The sequence below is a fragment of the Rattus rattus genome, chromosome 3, assembly GCF_011064425.1.
Source record: "Rattus rattus isolate New Zealand chromosome 3, Rrattus_CSIRO_v1, whole genome shotgun sequence".
Lineage (NCBI taxonomy): Eukaryota > Metazoa > Chordata > Mammalia > Rodentia > Muridae > Rattus > Rattus rattus.
In genome coordinates, this window is record NC_046156.1 from 72407831 (window position 1) to 72423597 (window position 15767).

Here is a 15767-nt window from a genome sequence, read left to right on the forward strand (position 1 = left end):
TACAGAGGTCAGTAATACACAGTGCCTCCTTCAACTGATCTAAATTAGTTGTTTTCTACTCACACGAGTAAACCCCAGACTCTTCAAGTGTTTCACAAAATTTGGAATTCTTATTTACAGCAAAATTATTTAAATAGGAACCAGGAAATGTGTGTTTTAAGTTGTGCTGAAGTACGCAATGGGCGTCAGCTTCCAGGTACCTGATGATTTCCATTACTAAATATAATACAGGGCTCAACCCCAGTCATCTCTGGATAGCCCATTTCTGCTGCTTGGCATTATACACAGAAGGGAAAGCACAATGCAAACCTCAGGCACAGAGAGAAAAAATGTGGTGAAAAAATGCAAATGCTAAAGCTAAAAATATTTCCTGTGCCCTGAAATATGTATCTGTTATGAATGACAAGAAAGAAAATTCTCTTTTAACTTGCATACCAAAGAAGACACAAAGAATTCAGCAGAGACCATCAAATCAAATATTTTCGTATTGTACAAATGGCACTGAAGTGAAAATTCTTAAGACCACCGAACCTTGACAACAATATCCACAGGGTATTGAAAGGGTAACATTTATCCAAATTACAGTAGATCTTCTGTGTGACTGAAATACACGAGCTAACCGGATCTTGAATGCTGTAGGGAACCATGGTACAACCCTACCTTGCATTCTTATCCTGAATGTCAGATTCTGCTCGCCAGAGGGTATGCCTCCCTCCTAATGAGGCTCGGGCTTCTTAGTTCTGCATAAGCGTAATTAGGTATCAACGTATCGGTTAAATGATGTAAACCTGTAGGTGCAGTTTTGGCTTGTGAACTTCTGTGTGCTTGCATGTGTGTGTGTGTGTGTGTGTGTGTGTGTGTGCGTGCGTGTGTGTGTGTGTGTGTGATATATTATATAATATGTATATGTGTGTGTGATATTATATAATTAATATATATATGAATATGAATATGATTGACTTGTGAGTGAACCTGTGTGTGCATGTCTGTGGAGGCTAAAATTTGATACCGAGTCTCCTGCACAGTCGCTTGTCTACCTTAATCTTCAGTTAGACCTGACTGCTTCACATACATAGACTGGCCCGAGTGCACCCAGTTTGAGATTAGTCTGCAGCTGCACAGCTGTTAGAGATCTGCAATCAGGTCCTCATGTAGCATGGCAGCTTTCCCACTGAGCCACCTTCCCAGCTCTCTTTAAATACTGTTTCTATTTCCTTGACTTGACTTTCAAGAAGCTCGACTATAAGACAAATGTCAACAGTCATTCATGTTATCTGGTATAGCTATTGTCCTTTATCTCTTCCATATTATGTGCAGAAACACTCAGACACACTTAGACAAAGTTTTGTTGAATTGTGTAGATAGAGGTAGATAGAAAGCGATCACTGAGTTTTTGTATGTATGAGTCTTGCAATTTTATTTTTAAATCACTAGGTGAAAGAAAACTTGAACGTGTTTGGAAACTTAGGTCAGCAAAAGGTTCCATTTAAATGCACATCACAGAAGCAACGTGAAAACAATAGTGTTACACTTGGCCAGAACGTCACGTGTGTGTGTGTGTGTGTGTGTGTGTGTGTGTGTGTGTGTGTGTGTGTGTGTGTGTCACTCACTTGCATAGATCGTCCTCTGGGTCTTCCAGCCCAAATCTCTCATCAAATGTCAGCTGGATCCGCACATTTTCATCTACTGCCACTAATCTCCAGACCAGCACCGTATTTCTTGGGTAGGTATGAGGAAACTTCGGGCTGTGGATGCTCCCATTACCAGATATAGTGACAACTCTCTCATGCCGGGGATCTTGCACTCCTAAATCAAAGACACAGGCACAGACATACTGTTAGAACAGATGTTTCCAAAATCACAGGCTTCAAAACAAGTGCCTACATTTCCCTTCAGGTGTTGAAGCCAAGCATGTGTCCTATGATATTAATCAATTAACTCCTTTCAAAATCTATCCAAAATATTTTAAAGCTATGTATTTTATAATGGAAAGAAAATAGAAAATTCATCTTTTAAAATCTAGTTACTGAAGGGTATATTACTAACATTTTGGTCTCTAAACAAGTTTGTTATAATTCTATAATTTTCTATCATTGTTATTTTTATTTTGAGGCAGGATCCAATGTAGCCCACGCTATTGTCACACTCACTATAGAGTTGGGGGACATACTTCTGATTATCCTGGGTCTATTTTCCTAGTCTTGAGTTAATAGATTTGAGGCATCAAGCCCAACAGTACAGTACCGTTTAAAAAATACAAATCATGACTCGTTTCCTAAATAATAAAATGATAGCATGGTTGCCTAGAATAAATTTATTTCAAAATTGACATTAATTTTATTTATGAGAAAATATGAAATAACTTGAAAAAAAGAAATGTGAAACTAAATAAGCTAAAATGAAACATTATAAGAAGAGATAATGATAACGAATGAAACTCAGAATGGATGAAACTCAACAACAGACAACACCACAAGCATTCAGAGTCTATCATCAGAAACAGAAAAAAGAAGTGAGAAAAAAAAAAAGAGAGAGGGTGTCCACACCAGCAAGTACACTCTGTCAAAGGAAGGCTCTACACTACAATCCTGTGGGTTTTACAGCCATCTGTCCACAGATATCACTTTGCTGGGAATAGAAGCACAAAGCAAGCATGCAGCATACACAAAGAATCTGCCTACTTTAATAAACATTTAGTTTGCTTACAGCCAGTGACCAATGCACCCAAACTACCAAGAAAACACATGCTTGTAGTCAAATGACTCATCTACCAACATAAAATCTTTTCTTTAATTAATCATTCCATTCATTTACATTTCAAATGATATCCCACTTCCTGTTTACCCCTCCACAAGCTCCCCATCCCAAAACCTCCCTCTCCTCCCTCCCCTTTACCTCTATGAGGGTCTTACCCCACCCACCATACCCCACCTACCCTATCCCACCCCATCCCTCCAGCACAGCCTTGTCTGACATTAATGGGATGGGATGCCCTTGGTCCTATAGAGTTTTGATGACCCAAAATGAAATCTTGTAATGTGCATGAAATATCAAATCTTGTATGTCTTAGGCAAAAGAAAAAAAGCTACATGAAAGCTACATGGTTTGTTTTGTTTTTAGAATTCACAATTATAGCTAATGTCATATTATCTGGCCCAAACATTCTGGTGGGAACAGCATATTGATCTAAAAGGAGGCCAAGCAGCAGGGGTGTTGTATACCTTTGATCCCAGTACTCCAGAGACAGAGGCAGGTAGTTCTCTAATTGTAAGGCCAGCCTGGTCTACAAAGCAAGTTCCAGAGACATTTTAACTCAAAAATAAAACCCAAGCAAGCAAGCAAAAAACAAACAAAACCCCCAAACTAACTAAATCAAGTCAATATCAGGGAAAAAAGGAAAGAATAGAAATTAAAAATGTAAGTACTGTAAAACTACTGGCTATGTATATGCAGAAGCAGCTCAGCTCTACATCTGTTGACCAGTTTAATATTAAAATCAGAGAAATCCCTTATTGTCCATAAATTACATATTATTGGCTCTTTTAGAGCATATTTACAATGTTTGACCGAGATTAATAGAGGAGGAAGATCATAAAATCAACAAAAAAAATGTAACATTTCAACATGTATTATTGATAAAGATAACATTTGAACGGTTTATTGATAATACATAACTCAAGACAAGAGACAATCATTCTTGTCTGTTTGTCCCACAGATATGTCTGCCTGCTGGGATTACAAGAGTGTGCTATCTTGACAGATCTAATAAATTAATATCTTACCATGATATTAGCAAAAAGAACTGTAGTGTTTAAAGTTTGGTAAATAGAATCTGGCTTCATCTATGAACTCTGTCTGTCTGGCAGAATCAAGGTTATCAGCCGTGTGTCACGGACCACCGCCTGGCAGACTTCACAAAGGGTCTGAGAAATGTGCAGTGTGCTTGATTCCAAGTACATGTTATTTTTAAATGTTCAGAAAACATTTCTTTATGAATCAGAGCATCTCCTCCTAATCCTTTGACAAGCTCATGTATTCACTAATCTCACTTGTGCTTTGGTCTGCTGGTGTCTTTGATGTTTATTTGCATATTTCCTTTTTGACCTATTATTCTTCCTTATCTTCATCTAGATGGTTTCTGTACAAGCTAATTTAACAAGTTTCATTTTAAAAATACTGGAAACCCTATGACATGCAAGATGGATATTTGTACATGTATATTCATGGAGTCCAGGAACAAAAATTAGGTTTCATAGAAAAATCAGAATGATGCCACTTCCCCCTTATTGGATTCTTCAAAGGCAAACTTGAACTTCATGGCAAAATAAACACTTCATATCCATCTTCTCTGTGTAGAAGAGCCCTACAAGCACACTTGATGTCTTGCATTCTGTGTAAGGATAAATGCATAAGATAATACATGAGGCACAAACCATAGGTTCTAGCTTTGGTTTTTACCACTTCCTATTTTCTTTTTCTTTCAATATGACAAATGGTTAGACTTTATTTCTTGTCATCAAGAGCCAAATCACTCCCACCATATTTCTGCCCTTTCCTCCTTCCTTTTTGCCTCTATGAGCAACACACACCTCATCCCCACCTCTCCGGCATCCCCCTATCCTGGGGAATCAAACCTCCACAGGACTAAGGGTATCCCCTCCCACTGATGTCAGACAAGACCATCCTCTGCTACATATGTATCTGGAGTCATAAATTCCCTCCTTGTACACTCCGTGGTTGGTGGTTTAGTCCCTAGGAGCTCTGGGTGGTCCGGACAGTTGACATTGCAATCTCCCTCTGCTACTCCGCCAGTCCTTCAGCCAGCTCCCCCTCGGGATCCCAGAGCTCAGTCTGACCATTGGCTCCAAGCATCCACATTTGCATTGGTCAGTTGCTGACAGAAACTCCTTAGGAACATTCATTTCTTTTTCACATTGATTTACCAAAATCTACCATTTGCTGTGTCTTTAACACCATAGCAGAGTAAGACAGAGACAATCAACAAGGCTAGTACTATCTATCACAGTTTACAAGTCAGGAGAGCAAATGACATCTCACTGAGTAAAAGAGGGATTGCTATGTTTAGTGCACCAAAAAAAATTAATAATAATATTACTTAAGAAATGCCCAATTAAGGTTGTTGGACTTGCTCTAGCTGACTCACTTTTGTCCCCTTGAAAAGGAGTAAACAAGCAAAAGAACTACTCAGCTACTTTGAGACATAAGAGACTAAACAGAGCCAGTTCTCCTAACAGGGAAACCAGTAAGTCTATCTTGGCATTATGTGAGGCATTACTACTAAGGAATACTCTGCTACCAAAACCCACCCCACTGTGTGCATAACCTTTCTACAGTGTGCCCACTGATTCACACTGTCTGCTACGTTAGCTCTGTAAATGTAGAGTATAACAGACATTCTGGTGACTTTTTTTTTCTTTTCTGCCACACTATTACTTTCATGAGGCAGATAGTTTTATGGAAATCTATAAATGTAATCTTGTCCGTGCTTCATAGCTGTCACTAACTCTGACTCATGATATTATAAAGAAGTGTGGCAGAATGGAGTAGTATAGATTATTTCAGCCTTTAAACTGCTCACCCTCAAATCCTAACTTTACAAAGATTATTCACAGTAAGGAAACAGATGCTTCATCCAGCACCATTAAGTTCTGACATGTATGCTATATTAACCCTTAGTTGGATTCCCATCATTTGTATTTAATATCTTAGTTGAAGTTCGTCTATATAATCTATAATGTGCCAGCTGAGCATCTCGATCAGAGAGCACTGATTATTGAGATTGGACATTTTCTTAATGTGACTGCTTATTTTTAAAAATGAAATATGCTCACTAATGTTACACCCTCTAGGGATGTCACAATATAGTCTTATAATATCTCTTTGACTTTGTCTAATTTAACACATTAAGCCCTGTAATATGAATCAATAAAAAATAAAATTCTGGTAATTTGAGAAAGCCACTTGATGCATGCTTTCTTAACTATAAATAATAACGTGCCATTTAAAAATTAATATGCTTTTAAAAAGAAAATAATTTCATATTTACATTTAAGTGAATGAGACACACTATCCATAATACTCTAATTCAAAAAAAAGAAAAAGGAAAAAGGAAAAAGAAAACCTGAGGAAAATCTAGCCAATAGTCAAGTTACTTGTTGTCAAGTTACTCAAGAGGTCGTTGGTTGAGACACAATGCAAATTTAATCATATGTATAAAACTTCCCATTTCACAAGAGCAAGTTGGGAGAACCTTAGCTATCATTTCTAGGCAATGGCTTAGGAGTTTGATGAGGAAAAGTAGAAATTTTGTTATTGCTATGACACCATCATTTAGAGAAGTTAAAAGTTTTCTTGAAACTAAAGAAATTATAAGAATAAACATGCTAGGCTCTTGGCTGACTCTTGCAGTGGGAATAAATGGGAACGTTGGGAAGCACCCAGGAACAGGAAAATTAAACACAAAGAACCTTCCTTCCCCTTCCATTACTGTGAAGAAGCAGGGTATAGGTGCTGTTCTGGTTCTGCCCAGCATTATAGAAAATTACTAATATAACTGAATTCTTTCACTGTCCATATCACATTATTGGGTCATTTAGAGTGAACTCAATGATGTCATTTTGGTATTTGGGAATGAGACAATTTGAGAGTAATAGTGAGGTCCTGAAGCTATGGTTCTTCACCTATCATAATGGAATCCAGTACAGCGAAAAAACAATGTGCAGGAGTACAGGATAACAGTGACAAATCCAAGTTGAAAACATACAATAAGCTCAATCTGCTTCTGACTTCTCCAGTCAATTGTATGAGAAGATCACCTTCACTTTTAGGACAGTTGAACTGAACATTTTATAAATGAACTAAAACTTGGGAGGGCCATCTGTTTGGGTGTGTCCGGGATACCAATGATTCAAGGCCACACTGATGCAATTATTGTCACATTGTCTCTTTTCTTCTTGAAAATACCCCACTTACGTCACAAAAGACTAAGCAAGTAACATTTAGAGAATTATTCTCATATTGAAATTTGTCAAATAGAAAAATTTTGAAAACATAGTATTTTTTAAATTTTATTTTTCTTGGATATTTTATGTATTCACATTTGAAATGTTATCCCCTTTTCCCTCTCTCCCATACCCCCTCCCCCTCCCACTGCTTCGAAGAGGATGCTCCCACTCCCACCCTTTCACTCCAGTCTCAATGCCCTGGCTTTACCCTACAATGGGGAACCCAGCCTTCACAGGACCAAGGGCATATGACAAGAACTTCAAGTCTCTGAAGAAGGAAATCAAAGAAGATCTCAGAAGATGGAAAGATACCCCATGCTCATGGATTGGCTGAATTAATATAGTAAAAATGGCCACATTGCTGAAAGCAATCTATGGATTCCATGCAATCCACATCAAACTTCCAACTCAATTCTTCATAGAATTAGAAAGAGCAATTTGCAAATTCATTTGGAAAAGCAAAAACACTGGAGAGTAAAAACTATTCTCAACGATAAAAGAACTTCTCAGGGAATCACCATCAAAGCAATCCTGATAAATACTGTATGGTATTGTACAGACATAAGCAGGTAGATCAATGGAATAGAATTGAAGACCCAGAAATGAACCCACACATCTATGGTCACTTGATCTTTGACAGTGGAGCTAAAACTCTCCAATGAAAAAAAGACAGCATTTTCAACAAATGGTGCTGGTTCAACTGGAGGTCAGCGTATAGAAGAATGCCAATTGATCCATTCTTTTCTCCTTATAAAGTACAGGTAGATCAAAGGCCTACACATAAAAGCAGATACAGTGAAACTAATAGAAGAGAAAGTGGAGAAGAGCCTCAAACACATAGGTATAGGGGAAAATTTCCTAAACAGAACACCAATGACATATGCACTAAGATTAATAATCAACAAATGGGACCTAATAAAATTGCAAAGCTTCTGTAAGGCAAAGGACACTGTCATTAGGACGAAAAGCGGCAATCAACAGATTGGGAAAAGGTCTTTATCAATCCTACAACCATTAGAGGGATAATATCTAATATATACAAAGAATTCAAGAAGTTAGATTCAAATCTCACTTCAAATAATTAAATAATTCTAGAAAACATAGTGTTTTAACTCTCAGGTAATGATAAAATAAACTCCAGTCTGATTCAATGGTGTAAACCTATGAGTTACTATGGAAGACAAGGTTGATATAATCTTATCTAACAGGGAAAGGCATGGAGAAGCAAGCATATACACACATCCTTACATTAAAGACACTGCATACAAGTGGACAATAACTATAGCTGTATATATGCCCAGTAACAAGCTCTGAGGCAGAAAAAAAAGAGGTTTAGATTATGCTGGTTTTATTCTTTTAGGTTGAACTTTGTTTTAGACACCCAAAAAGAGGAAAAATAAAAAAAGAAGGCCAGAGTGTAGAAGAGAATACTAGAAAAAAGTCAAAATATATAATAAACATTCATCTTAAAAATTTTCAAATCAAACCTTTTATTTAATTAAAATTTCAGTGTACAAAGTTCAAATAACTTTTTTAGAATGTAGTATCTCTGAAAATTACTCAGCAAAAAATTATACTAAATAATGTTATGACAAAATAAATGCATAGATTAACTTTAGAGAAATATTTTAATAAAAAATTTGTAAAAGTAATACATATTACTGCCTTGTATATAATTTTAAACATCCATTTGAAGTTTTGCAGGCATTTCTAAAATTAAGTTACTTATTCCTTTGTGGTCTTTTGATGGGAGAATGCTTAGGATTTAACAATGAAAGTAACAATAAGATAATTATCATCCAATTCATAGTCATAGAACGAGAAAATCAATGAATTAGTTTGTGGAGTTAGAAATATTTAAGTTCTCTTTGGTTAAGCTGTGCAATATAAAAGGTTCCCCTGCCTATGGAGCAATTGGTCTAACCACTGAGCTATCTATTGGTCTGGCAGCATATGGCTTTCTTATGACCATGAATCAAAGGCAAGTAGATTTAGTCACTTCATCCAAGTATGTCCCACTTACAGGTTTTATGTTTTGGAAATAAGTAAAAAATATTCACCCTTCTACAAGTAGTCTTGATAGCTGAACATCAGAGACTTTACTTTCCTAATACCAGTAATCATACATAAAAATTCCAGGAAAATGATATAAATAGTACACTGAGACATGACCGCCCTTTGTGGTCAAATTTACATAGAATGTGCTTATGAACACTAACCATTCTACTGCGTATCCCACTGCCTCTGCACCTACTCTACCTCAGCCATGCCTGTCCACCTTGATCAGGAAATGTGATGATTTTGAGAGAAACTAAGACCATAAGTAAATAAGAAAATTATATAATTAAATGGGAAATTGAGTCTATTTGAAGACATAGATTTTAATAACAATAAAGTACCCAATTACACCATGTTATGTAATCACAGCTTACAAGTTTTAAGACCTATAAGAACAATGGGAGAAGAGCGAATATGAGTTAATATAAAAGTTCCCTTCATTCTAGAACTAGTTAGACCCTAGTTATTGTTAGTTTCCGCAGCAACAGGTACATCTGCAACAATAATTTTTAAGTTGAATCAAAAACCAAAACACACGAGTCCAAAAATAATGAGGAAAGAAAAACTACAGTCCAGAAGAATTTTATCCCAAAGACTTTAGCAAGTCCACCAGAATGTCCATCTGTGAAGGGAGGTTTTCCTCTGATAGTCTACGTATTGATCATGCCTTGATCACTATTGAAAACTGTATCTTCTACTCTCAGAAAGACTTTGTGGTTACTTCTGTCAAGCTGGACACTGTTAGATTCTGCTTGAAGATGCAAGATCTCTCTTGGTGATATTAGTGTTGCTTGTATTAGGTTAATCCCCAGTCAACAAATGGAGCAGCTGCATTCATGACCTCCCAGGATTTCTGCAGACCTGTTTGCACAGAGCACTTCCTTGTAAATTCTTGTGCTTGCAGTCTATTCCTAAAGTTGAAAAAAATCCACTCATATTTCTTATAAACTTATCTTTGTCTCTTAAAGAAATGGAACCCTGACAGGAGTTAATGAAAAGGTGGTAAGCTAATCCGGAGGCAGATAGACAGGAGAAGAAAATGGATATAAAAAATCTCCGAATCATACTTAATTTAGTAGCATCAAATGGAGTAGGAGCAATTATCTCCACAGATGGCTGTCACATATCCAGTTGAGAGAAAGCTTTGCAAAGAAAGCTGTGCATGGCATAAGTCTAAGAACAAGTATTTCTAACATTTTAAGTAAATATGGGGTCTTATGTAGATCACCTATAAACAACAGAAATCCTCAACTATTTATTTTATTGCAGCTAAATTTTTAGCAGGATATATTGTATACTCCAGTTTCACTACAATGATGTAATCTTTTTAACAGCAAGCCAGTACAATTTCAAAAAAAAAAAAATTTCTAACGGAGTAACAAGATACCAAAATATGAAATATCTCTCTCTCTCTCTCTCTCTCTCTCTCTCTCTCTCTCTCTCTCTCTCTCTCTCTCTCACACACACACACACACACACACACAACAATACTTTACAAATATCTCCAAGGCTGACCTGTTAATTAACTAGGAAGCTTAATTTAGTTCCGTCTTGGAATGGAACTACTAATAATTAAAGGCTGGGTAAAGATCGTAAGAACCACCAGAGTGAAAATGTAAATCCCGGAAGCAAACATGTTTGTATTTTCTCAAAACCCTCACACTTCATATTATTTCCAGGTAAAATTCTCTTTAGCAAGCCAGAGAGTCCACAGCAGTGAGAATATACTATACATAAAGACCAGAAGGCAGCGCTCAAAGGGATGATCAGATAGAAGTTCAGAAGTGCTCAGACGTTAAAAAAAAATCTTGTGATGAACGTAAAGCCTTTGTGTCTTTATCTGCTAATTTCGAGGAGCAGGAAAAAACACTAAAATACCTAAACTTCTCTCATTTTGTGGTGGCTCATTACAGTAATGTTCAATGCAGAAACATACAATAGAGTATGTGACAGAAAGTGTACACGTTCAGAGGAAATAAAAACATATGGTAGGCTTACCTTTTAATGTTCTTTCTCCTCTTTTCTATGCCAGTCCAGATGCTGGGTATAGTTCCTCCCTGCCAGTAGATGGAGATAGTAAAATTGAGTCTTGGTGACCTCAAACCCTAATCTAGGTGGTTCAGAATTTTCAATTTTGGATTCGGGTATTGAAAAAAATTGAATAATTGAAAAACACAAAGTTTGTAAAAATGTCTGAGTCAGTCAAGTGAACTTTTATTTGTGGACATTATTACTAATTTTTGTAGGACAGGGTCTTGGCTGGCATAGAAAAAAATATAAGAAAGAGCATTATTTGGTAAGTTATATAACCTAGACATTTTTATTCTCTTAAAACTTGCTCACTTACTCAACTATACCTATATTTACTCTGAATATGTTATTGGCCAGATGTTTATTATACATTATTCAATTAACATTTTAATAACCCTGTAAACTATTCTTCCCCACCTCCATCCTGTCCCAGACACTGAATTTGCTTAAGGACCACATAGTAATGTCCGAATGCCATGATTCTCAGTCCCCCTAAATTTTAACGTATCCTTCACTTTGGGCAAGACTAGGCTCTTCTTCCTACTGATATAGTGGCCTTAGAATTGAAAACTTGTTTCTCAGTGATAAAAACTAAGGTTTTTGTATTATTTTGCTTCAAATCAACATGTCCTCTCTTAATTAACCACAGAGAAATTTGTAAAACCAAAATGTTATCAGTTGCAGATTAGATTATCTTTGAAATAACAAGAGGAGCCCAGGAAAAGGGACCATGGCTTTGTTTAAGTACTGCATTCTTGAAATGAAACTCAAAGGGAAACACATAAAAGCCTGGGCTTGTTGGCAATGATTTCTAGAAACAAAACAGATTCTTCAAAAGCTAAGGAAGTATCCCTGGATGATAACAAGGAAGCTACCTGAAAGACATTCCTAATTGAACTTAACACCTATGGAATGGAATGATAGGAGCTCACTGGTTCTTTTCTCACTTAATATGCAGACCCACTGAACCCACTGGGAAAGGATATCCCTCCTCTTCATTGTCCCAAGCAGAGCATAAGTTCCAGTGTCACTTGTGGACACGATCTGCGAAATGATCTTAATAGAGCATGTTATGGGAAAACAGCACTATACAACTAATTGAATAAAAAAATACAAATTTACTCAAAAATACCATGATTAAGGTAAAAGTATATTTTTATAGATTTGCCTCATCACACTTCCCAAATGAAAACAGTTAATAGTGCTTTATAGGTCTTATGAGTTTTTGAGTTGAAAAAGTATTTTCCAGTCAGGACAATGACCTTAAAGGTTAAATATATCAAGCAGATTTTTCCTATCAAACTAGGAACGTGTCCCAATGTGAATGGCTATAACAGTTTTTGTCTAAAGCAATGTGTTTGTTTTTCTATACTTTAGTTTTAATTGTGAGGGGTATATACATCCAGATGTGTGTAGGTAAACTCATCAATGCAAGCATAAAGAGGCCATAGGAGAATGCAAGGTACACTGCTCTATAGTCTGTGGTTTATTCCTTTGAAACGAGGACTTATGCGTGCTAAAGTGAAGACCACTATCCACCAGTGATCCTCCAGTCTCAGAGTCTATCACAATAATAGGGCAGGTATGCATGATGTTTACATGAGTCTCGGGCGTTTGACCTTGGGTCCTGACTTGCTGAGAGCACATGCTCTTACGTGCTGAGATACCTCCAGAACACAAGCAAGTCCATTTTTAAAGAATAAAAAACACTGACAGTATCATGTCAGATGCACAGATATAAAATATAAAATGGTTCCAGAGAACTTATAGATATAGTTATCTTAATCACAAAAGTCAGCATCAATCTTCAGTGCAAGTCACTCTAGTATAATGGCTATCAACTCCCCTTCTATCACAACACATTATTTCATGAGATCATGTCACGGATCATGTCTACAAGGGACAATGACCCACTGTACTGGAGACAGGACAGTGTACTGTCAGTGTACTGAGAAGAGTGATGACACCCTTTACAGTGTGTTCAATAGATGTACTACATTGAGCTAGACAAGGAGGTCCATAAATAAATGTAACCTTAGCTGTTAATTTCAAGCTGCTAATGAATGTAGATTTTGCTATTTGCATTCTGTTCATTTTTATCTCATTGAGTAAAACTTTTTCCTTTATTTTTTTCTTCCCACAAATTTGGTAACAATCTCATAGTTACAGTATTTTACTCGAGTAGGTTAAAACACCTACAACAAAGTAACATTCTCTGTGTGATTGTCTCTATTAAAATTGTGGTCTGAAGACATTATTAACAGTCGTTACTGATTTGCTAAATGCAAATGAGTCTTCTTAATGCTTGAATCAGTACACCCGACAATAACTCTACTTCTGAAAGTAAAGATTATTCTAGGACTTATTACTCCCTAAAAAGTGTCCAATTTCAGAGATGACTGAAAAAAAAAAGAGTTGAATGATCAGAAGACAAACTTTAACCTTTTGTTGGCCAAAAAAAAAGCAAAGAATAACTTCTCTAAAATTAACATTGTCACCATAAAGAAAAAAAATAAGTTCTTCATTTAAAGATGGGAAAAGATAAATAGCATCGTAGTCATTTGGGTTTTGTAGTTCTGAGGTCAGGACACTGTCCTTGCATATGATGTTCTAGGACCTATACTCTGGCTCAAGTCCTTGAAAAGAAAGAGGAAAATGAGGGGTGAGTCAAGTGTTTGTGGAGAATTGACCACTTCCACTTCACATATTCATAATCAACTGCATGTATAATCAAAGGTATTTAATATGCTGTCTGGAAAGAGCTGTATCTTCAATATATATTTTAAGCAGTCTAAGCTGAAGTATCTACAATTGATAGGGACATGCAAATGACAAATTAGTTTTCTTCACTAGTTTCACTTGGTACACCAACCATTTCTTCAGGTCATCTCAAGCAGTAGATGGCCAACATGAAACTTACTCAACGGCAGTTTTAGAAATAGGTGTTTTGGATATATATTATGGTTACCAGATTTGTGTGTTTAATAGATTTTCATGTGTGTGTGTGTGTGTGAGCATCTGTTACATGTGTTATATGTGTTTCTTAGCTCATTTTTTAGTTTGTTTTGACTTATTCTGTTTTTAAATTTCTCATTACTTTATTGCATTAATTTTAGATGATAACTTGTATTCTAATGAGAAACAGACAAAGAAAGGGTGTGGATTTGAGTGGATGAGGGAGTGGGGAGGATCTGGGAGGAGTACGATCACAATAGATTGTATGAAAAATATTTTCGATTTAAAAAAATTAAAAATACCTAAGAAGTCTTTACAACCACCGATTTAAAATATCAATGAGGCTAGAGAGATGGTTCAGCTATTCAGAACACTGGCAGCTCTTGGAGAAGACCAAATGGCAACATTGTAGACCACAACTGTCTATACCTCCAGTTCTAGGTGATCCAATACTCTCTCCTGGCCCCCATCATCACTGGGCAGGAATACAGGACAGAAACATATGCAGGAAAAATACTCTTGAATTTTAAATAGATTAAAACATTTTAAAACTATCCAGGCTGAAAAGGTAGCTCATTGGTAGAGCATTGGGGAATATTAGGGCCTGAGCTTTAACCCAGTGACAGTTCTCTAAAAACTAAGTTTTCAGAAGAAGCTATAAAGACCTATCATTTTAAAAAGTTTATGTATAATTTCAAAATAAGGAACATTATAGTAGGAGAGGGCTAATCCTTCTCCAATCAGAAGCATGGCATTCTTTTTAGTGCAAACAGAAAGGTAAGTGAAGAACAACACATCCTCACCGGCTGTTTCTCTGACTGTTTTCTATAAAGAGCAGACTGAGGGACAGCAGTGATTGGCTAATCATTGATCTCTTTCCTCTGTTATATGGACCTACTTCACATTTCTTAGCCTATTTTAGGCATTCTTTTGATTTGCCTCCTCTTTAAATAAGTGAGTAGCACTTCCATGAGCTTTCTTCACTCACCCTTCCATCAGCCCAAATCCCCAGTGACCTCAAGCTTTACTTAGGCTTAAACAAACACTGCCCCTCAGCACACATCCTTTGAATCTGCATTAGAAGCTCAGGCTCTTCTCTAAGTACAAAGTCACATTCACACATGCATTTTCCCTTTGAGATCTGACATACCCACTCCAGACACATGCACAATTTATGAGCTCTGGTCCTTCTCTTCTTCCTAGACTCCCCATTTTACCAAACAGGCTCCCTTTAATGTCTCATCATTCATTTATGACACTGTTTCCACAGACCGTGATTGAGGTAATGCTTAAGTGAAGCACCACTAATCCCACATTCGAGTTGTTTCTGGAATTGTCTTCACAGGAATTATTATTCTTGCTCATACAGGGAGCCTCCTGCTCCTTAATATGAGGTGAGTGTTCTCAGCTCCTAACAAAGGTTTTGTTGTCTTTAAGAAATGCTGTAATTTTTACATCAGTTGGACACATTTGTTGTTTTAAATGCTGTGTAAATAAAGAGATAATCTCACAGTTTCCTAAGTAATCAATTGAAGAAGAAAAAAATTTCAACAAGTAAGCCTAGTCACGTCTGTTCTTATTCAAGTGAATGTGTAAATAAGTCAACAAGATGGCTTAGAGGTTAAGGGAGCTTACCCCCAAAGCTAATGAAATAAAATTGATACTAAGAACCTATGTAGAGGAAGGAAAAAATTGACT

General features: G+C 36.5%; 1 protein-coding gene across 1 annotated transcript in view; it reads right to left on the minus strand.

Annotated features, from left to right (window-relative positions):
• Positions 1 to 15767, minus strand: part of Pdgfc (platelet derived growth factor C) — a 180294-nt gene that overhangs the window by 87734 nt on the left and 76793 nt on the right. Inside the window, exon 2 of the mRNA XM_032898198.1 lies at positions 1611 to 1806. Coding sequence (XP_032754089.1) covers positions 1611 to 1806 — 196 coding nt within the window. The remainder of the gene's footprint in view (positions 1 to 1610; positions 1807 to 15767) is intronic.